This window comes from Electrophorus electricus, chromosome 6 (assembly GCF_013358815.1).
Source record: "Electrophorus electricus isolate fEleEle1 chromosome 6, fEleEle1.pri, whole genome shotgun sequence".
Lineage (NCBI taxonomy): Eukaryota > Metazoa > Chordata > Actinopteri > Gymnotiformes > Gymnotidae > Electrophorus > Electrophorus electricus.
Window position 1 is genome coordinate 22,066,649 of NC_049540.1, and position 17,692 is coordinate 22,084,340.

The 17,692-nt window shown below is 37.4% G+C and overlaps 3 protein-coding genes and 1 long non-coding RNA gene across 4 annotated transcripts; 2 read left to right on the top strand and 2 right to left on the bottom strand.

Annotated features, from left to right (window-relative positions):
• Positions 1-523: 523 nt before the first annotated feature.
• On the bottom strand, positions 524-2,258 carry LOC113575080 (claudin-like protein ZF-A89). The gene has a single exon (XM_027006403.2). It carries the CDS (start codon positions 2,159-2,161, stop codon positions 1,517-1,519), a length of 645 nt encoding a protein of 214 aa, XP_026862204.1. The 5' UTR covers positions 2,162-2,258; the 3' UTR covers positions 524-1,516.
• Positions 2,259-6,631: 4,373 nt separating this feature from the next.
• On the top strand, positions 6,632-8,706 carry cldnc (claudin c). The gene has a single exon (XM_027006741.2). The coding sequence runs from the start codon at positions 6,830-6,832 to the stop codon at positions 7,487-7,489; it is 660 nt and encodes a 219-aa protein (XP_026862542.1). The 5' UTR covers positions 6,632-6,829; the 3' UTR covers positions 7,490-8,706.
• Positions 8,707-9,182: 476 nt separating this feature from the next.
• On the bottom strand, positions 9,183-14,405 carry LOC113575294. The gene is made up of 3 exons (XR_003410398.2): positions 14,196-14,405; positions 12,554-12,597; positions 9,183-9,595 (listed from the first exon to the last, which is right to left on the bottom strand). It is a non-coding gene; the product is annotated as an uncharacterized LOC113575294 (long non-coding RNA).
• cldnh (claudin h) lies at positions 9,649-11,077 on the top strand. Its single transcript, XM_027006717.2, has one exon. It carries the CDS (start codon positions 9,777-9,779, stop codon positions 10,416-10,418), a length of 642 nt encoding a protein of 213 aa, XP_026862518.2. The 5' UTR covers positions 9,649-9,776; the 3' UTR covers positions 10,419-11,077.
• Positions 14,406-17,692: the final 3,287 nt, after the last annotated feature.

Sequence of the window (17,692 nt, forward strand, 5' to 3'; positions counted from 1 at the left end):
AAATGTGTCTCAGTGGTATTTACAGACTGGTTTTATAGCTCAGACCACAAGGGTGGGGTTCTTCTGTACATTCAAACAGAAGTAAAAGAAGTCATCTGATACCACAGCTCAATTTCAACCATTGTTTTGAGTGTCCTGTGTACAATCTGAGTGATCCCTGAGAACTAATAGAATCTAAAACATGTACTTAGTACTTATAAGACAATATTTGGAATACATCTATTTTTTTTCTTAATACATAATGGATAACTCTTGAGCTTCATGAAAGGTTTGGCTGCACTTTTATCCAGAGTAACATAAGTTAAAAAATCATCATTCATCATTATTAATCATTCATGTTGTATTATTTGATGTGTTTATTATTATTATTATTATTATTATTATTATTATTATTATTCAGTCTTTAAAATAAGGCAAATTTTATTTGTTACAAACATGAAGTGTAATGTAGTTTCTTTTATTTTTTCTTTGTGGTATGCACAGACTGATGGTTAGATTGATATCTTTGTTCTTTATTTCCTGTTCAGTTTGAGCATAGAGATATATAGATACAGACTATAAAAGACAACAAGTGGGAAAGGTTGTCATCAATTATATGACTGCTTCATTGCAAGTTAAATGTACTCAGCCTTACAACATTACACATTTCTTTATTTTTTCTAGGCAGCTGTAATCTGTTGTAATGTAGAGATTAAAACAATACAAGGAATACAGGTCACAAGTGACAGCAAAATAAGTGAAGTGAAGTGCCAAATGTATTCCATTTTTCAAAGCAACTATAAGCACTGACTGGCTTATTTCTGAAACTGAAAAAAATAGAAAAAAATATTGTTCCACTGAGTGGTAAACTAATTATTAGTTTAAATTAATGCTTTGGTTTAACTAACGTTTCTCATACATATGTAATTACATGTTATGTGATCTTTTTTTTTAAACTGAGCCACACCTAAACTGGATTGTCAGGTTAAGACAACTCCCTTTGGAAATGTTTTCCGTATATCATTGAGTTTAAACTCTATGAAATTTGGACATTTTTATACCCCACCATTGAAACTAGTTTCAATGACATTATAAACATTTTCTCATTTTCAAGACTAGTGAGAACAAACGGCCATACCAGTTGTGGTTTATTTCCTGTTTTGACATTAAACATGAAAAAAAGGTGATACACTGTACAAAAAAATATTTATTTACAAAACCATTAATTTCTTGAAGCTTAACCAAAGTGAAAATACACATTACCTTGTTAAAACTGACATAGCACTTGTGCTTTGGCATTAAAATTCAATCATACTTTTATACCACATACATCCACTTAAAGCAAAGAACAAGAATACATTTCTCATTGTGGTTCCTCATTATTCTTGATATATTTTGTATATATTTAAAACAGAAACTAGTAACATCAATTCTTACAATTGTCCATCAAGTCTTCATGAAGCCTGTTAAGACTGTTAGTGAGACAGTACTTCTTGGACATTATTATTAGAATCAGTTTTTGAAGGTCTGGAACATCTCAAACGTAGCCCTTGCCAGAGGGTGCAGAAGCCTGGGAACGAGGAGCAGCGCTGTACTTGGCAGCATATGATCCTTCCTCCTTGGGTGGGCAGCTGCAGCACAGCAGGCCTCCTCCGATGATCAGTAGAGCAGAAGCCCCCCAACCGATGAACAATGAGGCCCCCAGCTCCCTCTTCTGCGCTTGGTTAACTAGTGGGTTGTAGAAGTCCTGGATGATGGTCTGGGCTGTCCAGCATACAGGGATCAGACACAGAAGACCGGAGATGATGAAGATCACACCTGCTCCCACAGCAACCTTTGCCTTGGAGCTCTCATCCTCCACACAGTTGGTGCACTTCCCTCCAGCCATGGACAGGAAGATAGCCATGATACCCACCACGATGGAGATGACAGTGAGGGCACGTGCAGCCTGAAGATCGGAGCTGAGGGCTAGCATGGAGTCATAGACCTTACACTGCATTTGTCCAGTGCTCTGTACGACACAGCTCATCCAGATGCCTTCCCATGAGATTTGCGAAGTCACAATGTTACTTCCAATGAAGGCTGTGACCCTCCACATAGGGAGAGCACACACCACAATAACACCAATCCAGCCAATGATGCCCAGGGCAGCACCCAGCATCTGTAACCCAGCAGAAACCATCTTGTTTATTTTCACAGCACCTCTTCTTCCTCTTCTGCTGTTCAAATGGCACCTTGCAAATGTGACACCAAGTGTGAAAGCAGATACTATAAAATAGAACCTTGTGGGGGTGGGGTTTATGACACAAGTACTACCTCATAACCTGCCATTCTGGTTTAGTTGTTTTATCTTGTTCGTTATAGAGGATGAGACCTATAGGAGGGTGACTCACCATGCCTACACCTTACACCTTGATCAAACATATAACACAGTTGTTTTGCTTCAAAACTTATTTACTATGAATCACCTTAGTGTAAATAATCAATATGTAATTGACATTTCAGAATGTATATGGATGAATTATTTTAATTAAATTGCTTTACAATTAAATTATTGTCATGTTCTGATTCTATATCTTTTTTTAGAAGGTGAAGACTTTCCTCTAGGTCTACTAGATAGACAATCAGTGTAAATAGGTGGAGCCATAAACTGAATTTGTAAGGCATAACAAAGCAGCTTGTGGGATAAAGCAGTGTCTTTCTTGTAAATGTATGGAATAGTTATTTTCAGTTTATTTGTTCATGGGTCAGACACTGGTGGGACATATTTCATAAAAGCAACAAATGTGCCTTCGTAGACAAATTATGAGCTGCTATATCTTCCACAATCTTACCTCTGCTATGTAAAACCACGACAAGACTAGAAACATTGGAATATAACTTGATGTTAAAAATGTTTTTCTGTCAATTCAATACAGCTATGCTGTTTATAAAGCTGTGCAAAGTATCTTGAAAGAGGCAGTTGGTATTGAATGACATGATTTAAAGGGAAGGGGAAGTCTGCTTATTAAAGGTCAGAGCTCTCAGAATGTGAAGAATTCTGTTTGTTTATTGTAGCTGCATACAGCTCAGTGATTTCACAATGTAAAATTGTGTAGTTCAATGAATACTTTGAGATGTTTCTTCAACACTGAGCAATGAAAGTCAAACTAGTAAATAAACTAGCAAGTTTTAAAATTTTTCCTGTGTTAGTTCAAGTATGAGTGGAGGAGTTTGTGGGGGAGGAACAGGTGGAAACTGGTACACACCTGAACTGGTTGAACCAGTTTCCTAATCTGGAACTTGTGAGTGTTGACTCACACTGAGTCTAGGCATGACCAAATATGCAGTTTCAACCTCCAATCAAACAGGTGCTCAGAACTATCTCAGAATTTACTAACAAAGAGCAAATGTACCTATTGTACTGGGTGTGTCTTCTCATGCCCTTCTTGTTGTTGTTCAAATAATTGTCCTCAATAATTGTTTGGGCCATCCACCACAGAGGGATCAGACACCCCAGGTATAATGAAAACCACACCCGATACCACAGAAACATTTGCCTTGGAATCCTCATCCTCCACACAGTGGGAAACCTGATTATAGGCAGTACATTATACTGGTTGTTGCCAACAGCATGCTTAAGCATCCCTCACTGTATTATAATCTCTTCACAGTTCCTGTTTTCTCAGTAGTTGAGACACCACAGGTATTTTTAAATTGGGTTGACAGAACAACTTATTAATATGTCAGTTTATGCCAGGACTTTAAGTTCACATTTCATACTTCTACTGAAATTTTCTAATGTAGACAATTATGCCACCAATTTTGCCACTCCAAATCAAACAGCTATTTGTTTCACCTTTATTAGTAATATAATATTGGTTAGCCAGAAATCCTGGATGATAGCTTGGCCCATACAGCACACAAGGATGAGACATAGCCACTATGAAAACAACACCTTGACCTTGGACTTCCAAACCTCCACACACCAGAAGACCATAGTGAAAATTCACAGCAATAAATTCGCCACTTATCAGGTTATAATGTTACATTTCCTGTTCTTTTAGTGACAAATGATCTTACCTTTCTTAATTAAAAAGGTGTTTTCCTTTAAAAATTCTGTCAGTGTATTATATTACACTATATATGCAGAGCTTACACTATATTGTGGGGCGGTCGAGCTGGGGGTTGGGGGTGCAGGAGGTGTTCATATATTTAAAAAATAATGATGCGGTGGGGCCCCAGAATTTTGCCCTACGCCAGTGGTGTTCTCTATTTTCCATTGAAGTCAGTTGGCAACAGGCCGGCATATTCAACGGCTCCTTAGCGCCATTGGCAGGTTTACAAGTGACCTGATTCATGGGTGAAGTAAGGGTGGTGTGTGAAGCACTGAAGCACTTACTTATCCCTGAAAAATATTGCAGGATGTTTTAATCTATAAATATTATAAACAACACAGTTTGAAAACATCGACGCTTAATTTGTATATGAGGACGGATTTGAAAAGCCTCTTTTTAACTTTGCATTATTTCGTAGTGCTAGATCCCATCCCCAACTGATTTAATTTCACCTTGTTTTTCTTACCATTGACTGTCCAAAATGATTTTGTACCTTACATTAAATTAGGCTACACAGGGCGACTAAACAATGAAAATGCTGCAGGTAACCTATATCATAGTTCCTGTACTAGCGCGGCAAATGTGACAGCAGGTGACCGACGGCCAAAACATAATGTGGAAAGATCACGTCAGGAGTGAAAACCGACTTTCTACACCGATCTGAAAACAGCTGTTGACTCCAGTTCGTTGTTCACGTTTTGTCTTACTCGGCCATGCTGAGTTTAACCGTTTCAGCCCAAACAAGATTCACGCCCTGACGCTGTCAGACAGACAATAATCTTTCGCTTAGTGCACTACCCCCTTCATAAATGAGTTGGTTCCGTGTAACGTTCGTATATTATCTGTTTGCATGATCAAAGACAAGCTACGCGTTGGGTGAGCGCGCGTGCTTGTGAGTAAAATGTGTAAGGACGATCCGTCAAAACAGAAACTGGTTAAACAGCTTCTTTGGCAAGGCTGAAAGAATATATTGCTCTCCGAGAGGGAAGCACACTAACCAAGTTTGATCTTATGTCACTAGCAATTAGACAACACCTAAATACCTTGTGCATTTAGACATGAAAAAATAAATATACCACAAATCAATACAAGTTGACTTAATCGCTCAGTCTGGGTTGACTTGTGGTTTTAAGTTATGTATCTTTTTCATTGCAAAGCACACCTTTCAATTTTCAGGCTATACATTTATGCCATGAATGATAGGAATGATAAGTAAGCGTTTATCTCTGTCTCAAACAAGCAAGTATACAAATGTAAATAGTATAATTTAATCAGGGTACTATTTGATTTTTAATATATGGTTAACATTTGTTTATTCCGTTGTCGTTGCATTATGGATTTTACAAACGGAATGAAGTTTTGAAAAGTGAATGACAGAATGAAGAATTTTTAATTTGGAAGGAGAACATACCAAAGTTTGAATATAGGACTTGAGGGAGCTGGTTTAGGGTTAGGGCTAAGGTTTCACTTGGCAAGATGGAATAGAATAACAGTAGTTGGCATAATGCTCTCTTTTCACCCCCTATTGTTTTGGACTTTCTCTCAAAGAACAATGCAAACCGATGATTTGATTACAGCTACCATTATATCATTATTCAAGCAATTAAAATAAATTTGTAGTATACCGGGCCTAAATGTTATCAGTCTTTGTACATTTGTAATTAGTTTATAGTTAAAAAGGTGGAGAAAATATCAGAGATCAAAAGTTAACATAAAAATAAGTATTTTCTTGCCTTTCTCTACTATGTCAGGAAATATTTCCTTTTTATTAACTGTTTCTATAGGTTTACGGCTTAAAATAAATTTTCCTGTTAATTGTTAGTGATAAAACCATGTATTTTATATACATTTTTATCATGTAGTTTTGATAGGTCTATTGAAATTTAAAAATAATTTTTAATCCCTATAATTGTAGCACGATCTATAGTAAATTGTCTACAATTTATATTTTATTGCTTTATTAAAAAGTCGCATAAAGCATAGCATGCATGTCATACTACTAATAATACATTCATTATACTCTATGCTTTTATAGTCTATTACAACATTTTTTACTCTATCCCTAATTACAGACTGATAGACTCATACTTCTAAGTGGAGAAACTATAACCTTTTATATTATAGGTCAAACAAACAAAGTAACCTATGAGACATATTTTTAAGTTGTCTGTGTAATTTTTAAGTCCCAAAGGTGTGTGCCAAGTGATTTCAACTGGGCAGTGTTTATACACTGCAAAGGCTGCTGTCAGTAATTTACCATAATAAGTCTTGTTTTCTAAACATATCAAAAGCCATTCTGCAAGCTAACCATTAACATCATTTACCAGGCCCAGTGTTGGCATATCATTATTCTTCAGTTAGTTTCAATAAAAAGCCTTCGTTAAAATTGTACAAAAAACAGGTAACTGTGAGATCAGCACTGAAGAAGGTCAGCCAATACCAGGACTTTACCTTATCATCTGATAACAGATTGTAGGAAGGTCAGCCTTCATTTCTTTAAACATTATAAAGATTACAGAGGGCAGTTCCACTGAGCCAGAACACGCCACCTCATTTTAAAAACGCCATAACAGCAACTTCATGCATGCTCCCAGAAATACTTCTATACTCACCTGCACAACTCGAGACTAGATTTCTGGAAGTGTTTGAGACAGGATTTTTTCTTTGTCTTCTTTTCTAAAGATTTTTCCTAACACATTCAAGAGTAGATAATTGTGATTAGTGCTTAAACTTTGCCAGAGAAACAAGGAACTATGGCAGCACTAGGTCTTGAGATACTGGGAATAACCCTCTCGGCTCTCGGCTGGATTCTCAGCATTGTGTGCTGTGCCCTTCCCATGTGGAGAGTGACTGCATTCATTGGAATCAACATCATCACAGCTCAGGTTTTCTGGGAGGGCATCTGGATGAGCTGTGTGGTGCAGAGCACTGGACAGATGCAATGTAAGGTCTACGACTCCATGCTGGCTCTCCCTCAGGACCTGCAGGCAGCTCGAGCTCTTACAGTAGTTGCTATTGTCCTAGGTGTCCTTGCACTTCTAGTCTCAATTGTGGGTGCCAAGTGTACCAACTGCATTGAGGATGAGGCGAACAAAGCCCGTGTGATGATTGCTTCTGGCGTTGCCTTCATCACTGCTGCGATCACCCAACTTATTCCGGTCTCCTGGTCAGCCAACTCTGTAGTTTTGGAATTCTACAGTCCAGTTGTGCCAGAGTCTCAGAAGATGGAGATTGGAGCCTCCCTGTACCTGGGCTGGGCTGCTGCGGCCATGCTCCTGGTAGGAGGCTCCATTTTGTGCTGCAGTTGTCCACCTAAAGAAAGGGAAATGAAGTACGCTCCCCCAAATCGTATGACTTATTCCACCAACCGTTCAGTGGCTCCTAGCTCATACAACAGGAAAGATTATGTTTGAGGACATCACAGCTGCATTTTAACAATATTCAGGATACTTTGCTGTCTTGGGTGAAACGGCTACGTGAGTTAAAGAGACCCAACTTGGAAATATTTTACCTGGAGTGTAGTTATTATGTGAGTTCTTGTAGGCCAAACATTCTAACAGCACAGCCATCGTGAATGACTCGAAAATAAGCAATTATTTCTATTTTTATGGCATTCTTTTTATATAGTATTATTTTGAATGTTAATATTCATACTGCTTAAGATACTGCCTTAGCAAATAACTCTGTATAAAATAAGAAACATAGTACATGAGTGGTAGAATTAAGCTTAGCATTTTTAAATCTGTTCACTCACATGTTTAATGTTTCAAACTGAAGGCATACAAGAAGTTTTGATTAGTTAGTTTTGTTGGACTTGCTTGATCAGGCACTTGTCATTACCACTGTGATCTAATGTAAAAATGGATGTCTTCTAATACGTTAAATGTCATTATTCATTTATAAAATTATTTAATTTGCAATCAAGCAAATATAATTTAGCATATTCTAGAAGTTTTAATCTTGATTAAATCATAATAATTTTCCATATTTAAAATGTATATCATGCAAACAGGTTTACCAGCTTGTTTGGTAGTCAATTACAGTAAATGTATTTTCTATACTTATGCATGTTTTGATTCATAAATGGCCAGTTGCCAACAGCGTTGTTCCAAAACTTAAAATTTTTATAAAATGAAATTTGTGTCAAATTTGTAAAATACAGTATGTAAAAGAAAAGACTAAATGTTTATGGTGTTCTTAGGCACCTGTTAACCTACGCCTCTAAACTAGTCTATAGTAATGTAAACAAACACTGATGTTTGAAAACATTATACCGCATCAAGAATTTTCAAATAGCTATATTTATTAACTATTTCCAACTATTGATTATGTTTAAAAAAATCACTGCTTGCCTGAATAATAGTTAGATGTTCCACAGCACTACTGGAACAATGTTGAACATATAAGGCAAAAATATTTTTAGTAAATATCTCTGTATTGGTATTAACACCAAAATCTCATCACAGCTATGATGTATAGTTGAGTAATACACCATAATGGTGTGGGGCTGCTTGGTTGTACAGGGCCTGGACATTGTTCAATAATTTTGGGACTAATATATTCCAAGTTGCACCTGTGTGTGATTTAAATCTCAAAATAAAAAATGTAACATGGTACGTAATGTTGAACATGTAAAAAATATATATATTTAAAAATTCTTTTAAAAAATCAATTAAATATCAATTGCTGGCATTTGACATGTAAGCTTTTGTTGGTATTTCAAGTCTTAACCCCATATTGATTTTGTGTATAATCATGAAAAGAGGAACTGTTTCCTGAAAGCACAGTCATCATAAACAATAGAGATAGTGTTCAGTGTGATACTTGTGCTACAGTGATCTTTGTGTTATGTGCTTCTGGGAACCGATGATGACTTAACACTTGTGCACCACTTGTGAATGTGAGTGGGGGATTTCCTACACCTGTATCTTTAATATTTGCTTTCCTACCCATGTATCTTTAATATTTATTTTGTCTATTTTTAACATAATATTCCATAAATTATTTTTGGAGCAACAGCTCTTTTTCCTCAAGAAAAGTGGTTGGTTTATCTCTAAGCGGTTGGTTTATCTTACATATAACCTCAGTAGAATTATAATGTTTTTCATAATGTTTATACAACACATTATATGTTTTATCACACACACACACACACACACACGCACACACACACACACACACACACACACACACACACACACACACACACACACACACACACAGAACCATAGTATTTTCTTTATTCCCATTTTTACTCTGACTGTTACACCTGGAAACACAAGTTACTAATTTGTTTGGTTAGAATACACCTTTCCTTCCCAGCTCTGTGTGCAGAAGCTAAGTCTCTTTGTCTTTGTCCTGGGTGAACAGCATTGGTCTGAGTCCTCATTGTGCTTTCTTGCTGCAGGGTGGCTCAGGGAGGCAGGTGTCATTTTGTATAGGACACCTGCAGCCTTCTGCCCTTCTGTTTCATGATGTCATCTGGAGGTCCTCCTCCCTCTCCTCCCTCATCTGTTGCACTGGGAATATAAAGGGAGCTTGTTTCCACAGCAGCATCACCATATCAAAGAGCTACTTAGAGAGTGCATATAGCAGTCTTCTGGCAAAATAGAAAACATTTGTATACAGAGATTCTAACTTGTCAGTTTTTTCAGTCTACCCTTGCTTTTTTCTGGACAAAAGCACCTATAAGGAGAAACTATGTCAATGGGAATGGAGATTGGGGGCATTGGCCTTGGTGTGTTAGGCTGGATCATTGCTATTGTCACCTGTGCTCTGCCTATGTGGAGGGTCACAGCTTTTATTGGAGCTAACATTGTTACAGCTCAGATCATATGGGAGGGCATCTGGATGACCTGTGTAGTTCAGAGCACTGGACAGATGCAGTGTAAGATCTATGATTCCTTACTGGCTCTCTCCCAGGACCTGCAGGCAGCCCGGGCCATGAGTGTGATCTCTGTTATCCTGGGTGTGCTAGCTTTGTTAATCTCCATCATGGGTGCAAAGTGCACCAACTGCATTGATGATGAAGCATCGAAGGCTAAAGTCATGATAATCTCTGGGGTATTCTTCATCATCTCTGGTATGCTCACGTTAATCCCTGTATCCTGGACTATATCCGTCATCATCCAAGATTTCTACAATCCCATGTTGATCTCAGCTCAGCGTAGAGAGCTGGGAGCATCGCTCTACTTAGGCTTTGCAGCTGCTGGGCTTCTCATCATTGGAGGAGCCATGCTGTGCTGCACCTGCCCCCCAAAGGAAAGAAGGTACAAGCCCCCCAAAATGGCCTACTCTGCTCCACGCTCTATCAGTGGCTATGACAAGAAGGACTATGTTTGAAATGGATGAAAAATAGAAGTTAAGACTTTATCATCCTAAGGATGACGAAGATGCCTCTGAAAAGACTCCGAGATGAAGGAAGTCATTGTTCTGTCAATATTTGCTTTGTGTTGTATTTGCTGTGTGTTTTTGGAGTTGGTTTTATGGGTGTGCCTGTCCAGAATTTGCAATGGGAAGTAAAAAAGTTGTTAGTCTTCTAAAAAATGTAATTAATTATATTGAGTTGTTGCTATTATGACTGAGTAAAACATTTTATTATTTTTATTGTTACATTACATAGATAAGTCTTTTTTCTTGGTTTGTTTAGGAAATAATATATATTTTTAAAAAGTACAGCACTACAACTAATGTTTTGAAATACGGTATGTGGTGAAGTAAAAGTTTCACCAAGCTTTGTCCCCTAATTCATGTGAAGCAAAAAGGAAGAGCTACTCTTTTACATCTATTTGCTTATGAAAATATGAACAGGGACAGAAGCTGAAAATGTAAAGGCTTTGCCTAGACCCTTCTTAACTCCTCTTTTATTCCTTTTTAAAGGGTCTCAATGGACTTGGTTGCACTGTATTTAAATGTACACATGTTTATGTCTCAATTATCATGTAAAGTTTCTGCAAGTGTAACTGTTCTTGCCATTTTACATTAAGGAGTACAGACTGTGATTAATTTATTCCCTTTGGTTTATTCCCTTTTAGAATTTAACAGAAAACAAATTCCATACTGAATACATACCAGTCAGTAGAGTATACCAAGGTTCAAAAACTGTATGGCATAGTTGGTGGTAGGTGATAGAACAATTTGTTTGTGTGTGTGTGTGTGTGTGTGTGTGTGTGTGTGTGTGTGTGTGTGTGTGTGTGTGTGTGGGGTGAGAGAGAGAGAGAGAGAGAGAGAGAGAGAGAGAGAGAGAGAGAGAGAGAGACTGACTGACTATTGAATAGATCAGTTTTTTTTCATTGAAGTAAATAAAGAATGTTGTATCACAGGTCAGAATATGGATATTTAAAAAAATTAACTATGTACTTGACTACTTAAATTAGTGCTGGCTACACTGAATTACACAAAATGTAATTTTCCATGATCAGAAACCTATAGAACTTTTGGAGGCTTACGTTGTGCATTCATATTTTATTGTTCATATTTCAGGGAGTAAATAATAGGATCTTGATTATTCAGGATATAATTCATTTTTATGTGATTCTGAGGTCATTTATGCTTGTCTCTTAAATTCTGTTGTTCATAGTAACAGAAAGGAACACACCTTTCTAAAGCACAGTCACCATAGAGACAATACAACTGGGACCAATGCTGTGTTTGTTGCTTCTTCAAGAAGCAACCACTTTAAATGGAAAATTGATCTGTTTGTAGAACTATAAAGTTTAATCTACATCTACTTCATAATTCATTACCATTAGTCCATGTCAATTAATCACTGAAGTGTACAATGAAATTATTTTGTAAAGCAGAGATCTAAGCAAAGAATTTCTACATAAAAATCTCCATAACCAGCAGAAGATTCTTAGTATCAGGCATAATTAGACAGTTTGGTTTCTGTGATTAGCTTGTTACAAAGGTCATTTTGGCAATGTATCTCAACAATACACAATACTTAGCAATAAATGAAAGTCTTAAATGGTTCGAGAGAACTATTGAACTAACAGATGTGGAGGTGTAATGTTTAGTAGGCTGAGAAGGTGGGGTAGAGGGGGTGGAAGTAAAGGTCAGCACTAATCAGGGAAACCGTTTAGATAATGAAAGTCAAACCTTAACATTATGTCCATTATTTAGTTCCTATTTGTCGCTCATGCAATTATCCAAGTGTGACATTTAAACTTCTCATGTTTGTTCCAATGGCTTGCCTTCACTTTGCTTTCCTGTTAGATCTATAGCTTACTGCATCATTTTTGAGTATCCATGGAGATTTTAATAGAAGCTATCCTGACATCTCTTGAGTAATGCATATAATTAGAAAGCTGCCCTCTGAGTGTACATTTACATTTAGACCATTTAGCAGACATTACATTACATTACATTTACGGTATTTAGCAGACACTGTTATCCAGAGCGACTTACAAAAGTGCTTTGTTGTTTACTCATAGAATATATCCAAGTACAGTATAGTATGTTAGAATCAAACATACCAATGAACTGGAATACTGTAGAATACAGGGATGAATGCTGATACCTAGAAGTAGAAAATACATAAGGTCTATCTTAAACAGTGATAAGTGCTATAAACAATAAGTGCTATAGTTTGTTAAACAACATAAACAATACCCTACAATAAGTATTAATTTAATCAATATGGGAGCAGTGTCAGTTGTCCTTTATTCTGCAAATAGATGGGTCTTCAGTCTGTGTTTGAAGACTGCAAGGGACTCTGCTGTCTGGACAGCAAGTGGGAGTTCATTCCGCCATCTTGGAGCCAGGACAGAAAATAGTCTCGATGCTTGTCGTCCATGAGACCTGAAGCAAGGTATTTCAAGCCAAGCCACACTTGAGGTTTGAAGTACTTGAGGTACGGATCAGGTTTTGACCATTGACCTCACGTATGAAGGGGCTGGTCCATTTTTGGCTTTGTAGGCAAGGATCAAGGTTTTAAATCTGATGCGTGCAGCTACAGGGAGCCAATGAAGGGAGTGCAGCAGTGGAGTAACGTGTGTGAACTTCGGAAGATTGAAGACCAGTCGTGCTGCTGCATTCTGGACAAGTTGTAGAGGTTTGATGGCTTTTAGAGGAAGACCAGCAAGTAGTAAGTTGCAGTAGTCTAGCTTTGAGATGACAAGAGACTGCACAAGAGACTGCACAAGCACAAGTCTAGAACATTGCTAGCTTTGTGAGTCGGAGGAGAGTGGTTGAGGGTGATGTCAACAGCAGAAGGATGCAGGAGGAATGCAGCTTGTCTGATGGAAGGTTGAAGTCTCCAAGGAGAATGAGTGGATTTCCATCAATGGGGAATTGACTCAGGAGGATGTCAAGCTCATCAATGAAGTGATCTAGAGAACCTGGAGAGCGGTAGATGACAATAATATGAAGTTTGGTGGGGAAAGACACTGTAATGGCATGAAATTCAAAAGAGGAGATGAAAACAGTAGAGAAGGAAAGTGGAGTGAAACGTCACTCTCGAGACAATAGTAAACCTGTGCTGCCAACCCTGCCAAGACGCCTCGGAGAATGCGTAAATGAAAAGACAGAAGACAGGGCAGCTGGTGTGGCTGAGTTCTCAGGGGTGATCCATGTTTCTGTTAGAGCCAGGAAATGTAGAGAGTGGAGGGATGCTAGTGCTGAGATGAAGTCAGCCTTCTAGACAGCAGATTGGCAATTCCAGAGCCCTCCTGCCACCACGATCTGTGATGGTGCCTAACATTGTGAGTAGGTGAGGTTGCTGAGATTGCGATGTCTATGATGATAGTGTTGAGGAGATCTGTGGGATATGTGGACAGGAATTGTGAAACACATTTCAGATGCTTGATTTGTGGATGTATGAGATGAAAGATTGAGATAATATAAAAGGTACTTAGATGAGTTTGTGAAGTCCGGTAGATGAGATGTAGATGAACTGATTGAGAGCAAAAACAAAGCCTTCCTAGATGTTGATTAGTCATCCGAATTTAAGTCAGTTCAATAAGTGCTGAGCCCGCCCCTCAATTCACACCTAAGGCCAGGGCGAAACTACATCCATAGTGAGTAATTACAGCTAATAAGCAACTAACACCTAGGTTTAGACAACAAGCCTTGAATTGAACAGAATCTAAGGCAAAAGTAAGTAAACTCAGAGCCTACCTTAACCAACCAGAGGATAATCCAATGAGAAAAACCAAAGCAAAGTGTAAAGATACATTTGAGGGGCTTTACTGCATATCCACAATAAGAGAGAAGTGGGCCAAATAAAACCACTTGGGAACTTTCTTGAGTAAACAATTTTAAACCAAGATACATGTCATTAATGCTAGTAAATAAAACCTTAGTGTTTTAATTTAAAGAGTAAAATTACAAGGACAAAAACACACTGAGGAATGAAGCAGATCAACTCAGTCACCAGCTAAGCATAGATCCAGCACCACATAGTTGGGAGTTTAACCCCGCCCATGTTCCCAAGAGAGACTTTACCCAAAATGGTAGTAGGAAAGTCTGCAGGTTAGAATTTCTAACAAATGAGTCAAAGTAGGCTGAGAATAATCGGGGGGGGTTATTAAGTCATATATCATAAAAGGTGTGCTACATTTCTATATATTTTCATTTGTGAAATCTCATCCTGAAACTACATAGCATATGTTGAATCTACATTGTCTGTAGTAAGCTCTTTATGTTATGCAGTTTGTGGGAGGGGAGTGGCGCAAGTGTACAGTTGAACAATTATCAATTGTCAAAGCCCTTAGATTGTCAAAGCCCTTAGATTTACTCCTAGTAATTAGATACTGTCTACCTGTGAACAGTTATTTGTATTACTTATAGTAATAATTTTATTTATACTATTTAATTTATATAATTAATGTTGTTTATACTAAATATCTTTGTTTGCACTATTCTATTTTACAGGTTTATATCTTATTGCTGTATTTATATTGATTTCTGTATGGAGTCTGATCACATGTGAGACTATTCTGGATTATCATTATGAATACAAGACAACAGCACACAGAGAAATAGGTCATGTGCACAAAAGTGGACCTATTAGCCAATGTACTTATTCTATGGATAAGCCACAACTTTATTGCAACATGTGTCACAGATGATGCGTGTATTATCCCTCAGAGGTAGGTAGATAATAAAAATTTAATTAAAATCAAAATTAAATAACAATAACATTTGCAACTTATTATAAAGACTGACAACAGAAAATACACAAAATATGTAGTACATATTGCAGCTACATTAAAACAAATTAATATAAATATTCTCAACAACATTTAATTGTCATTTAGAGTTTTACACAGTCTATAAAACTCTAAAGGATTACTAATGTAAATAATGTTACCCCACTATTAACTCTTTTATGTATAACATAATAGTGGATACTTCCACCTTTTAAACTACTGTGCCATTTTAAATGCCCCATAATTTCATTCTTGGTAGTAATCTCATTCATCTTTCAGCTAATGTTGTAAACTGAGCTGAAATGTGGACAAAACCACAGGCTTGTACTCAGCTTCTTCGTCAGATCTACCTTTGACACTCCCAGCAAAGTGTGCCAGTGTTATGGTGCTGAAAAGAGTGCAAGCCTTTATCACATTCTGCCTAAATGCCAGACCACCATGTCATGATGTCATGGACATGAAAGGATCAAGACTATTCTCTTTCCTGGCTCCCAGATGGTGTAACAAACTTCCACTGGCTGTCCAGACAGCACAGTTCCTTGCACTCTTCAAACACGGACTGAAGACCTATTTGTGGAATTTTTAAACAACCACAGATCCTGCTCTTGCTCTTATTTACATTTATGGTACTTAGCTGACACTTTTATCCAAAGCAACTTACAATTATGACTGAGTATAACTTGAGCAATTGAGGGTTAAGGGCCTTGCATAGGGGCACAACAGTTGCAACATGGCAGTGGCAGGGTTAAAACTAGCAACCTTCTGATTATAAGTCAAGCACCTTAACCACTGAGCTACCACAGCCCACTGCCCAAACTCTAGTACTTGTTGTAGGGCATTGTTTATTGCACTTATAGAGCTTATATGTGTTTTGCACTTCTAGGCATCAGCATTGAGCCCTTTATTTCAACAGCATTCATGTTCAATGGTATCCTGGACTCTAACTTACTGGATAAGAGTGTCTGCCAAATGCTGTAAATGTAGAATGAGCACATGTGTTGGAAAAATCAAGTTCTGCAAAAGCTAGTGGGTTTTGTGGAGACAAGCATGGTGGAAAAATGGTCCAGCTCTCACAAAAATTCCTTGTCAAACAAAGACTGGAAAATGCTGGGATTTATGTGGAGGGAATTCTAGCTTCAACAAACAAATACAAGAGGTAAGCATAGACAGATTTAATGTCGCAACAGAATTAGTGTCCTAAAAAAATCACCACATCATCACTATGGATAGACACAATGGCATGGTCTGTAGTGCTCAGAACAGTTTGAGCTCAGCATCATGTGAATGTCCATGAAAGGACACAAGGTCTCAGAGGTGTAATGCACACTTGGGTAATACAACTGTTTAAACATGAATGGAATATGTAGTGTATTGATTATTGGTACCTATATGTTTATACTGTGTGCAGGATTTCAAACAGGACTTCACTGTCACCTTGGAAAGTGATAGTGTTTGTTTTTGTAGGTTGGTCAAATCTATCTATCTATCTATCTATCTATCTATCTATCTATCTATCTATCTATCTATCTATCTATCTGTCTGTCTGTCTGTCTGTCTGTCTGTCTGTCTGTCTGTCTGTCTGTCTGTCTGTCTGTCTGTCTGTCTATCTATCTATCTATCTATCTATCTATCTATCTATCTATCTATCTATCTATCTATCTATCTATCTATCTATCTATGTGCATTGGTGTTTGTGTTGGTCTTGTGATGGATGAACATGAATGCATGAATGGATCAGTGCTGCTGAAGGCCAGGACAAATTTAATAAAGCATAATAAAGTATATCCAACCCAATTTACTTCATTTCACCTAACAAAATCTCTTCCACTTGATAATGTCTGTGTTCCTTCCTAAGAACAACATGGTAGGTTACCATGGAGAATACCACTAGTATACACAAATGGTCAAAGTACAACATGTAGCCTAACTGATTACTCCCCCTGCTAATAATCTTAAGAGTTTAATTTTAAAACACAAAAGGTCAGTAGTGGAAAATAACTGATTTCATTCACTTAGGTTCTACTCTTAGGTTTCCTATATGGTTTCTTATAACTACAACTATGGAACTGATCAGCAAAACTGTATAGCAAAAGTGCTTTTACTTTTTATGAACATATTTCTTGCTGTAAGGTTATTTGAAAATTCCTATTTGCTATTACACTAATTCAGGTGAATGAGCAATGATATAGTAATGACAACCAGTAAATGAGTAATGAGTAGTGCAGGCAAGGAAAAACATCCTGTCGCCATACACATCTCATTAGATACTGCGTTATCTGCTTTGCATTATGAAAACTTGGGGACGTGTTTATGACTTGGCGTGTAATTAATGTGTGCCTGTTTTACTTCCTGTTTTATATTTTATACGGAACATTATATATATATATATACACACACACACACACACACACACACACACACACACACACACACACACACACACACACACACACTTTTGTTTTT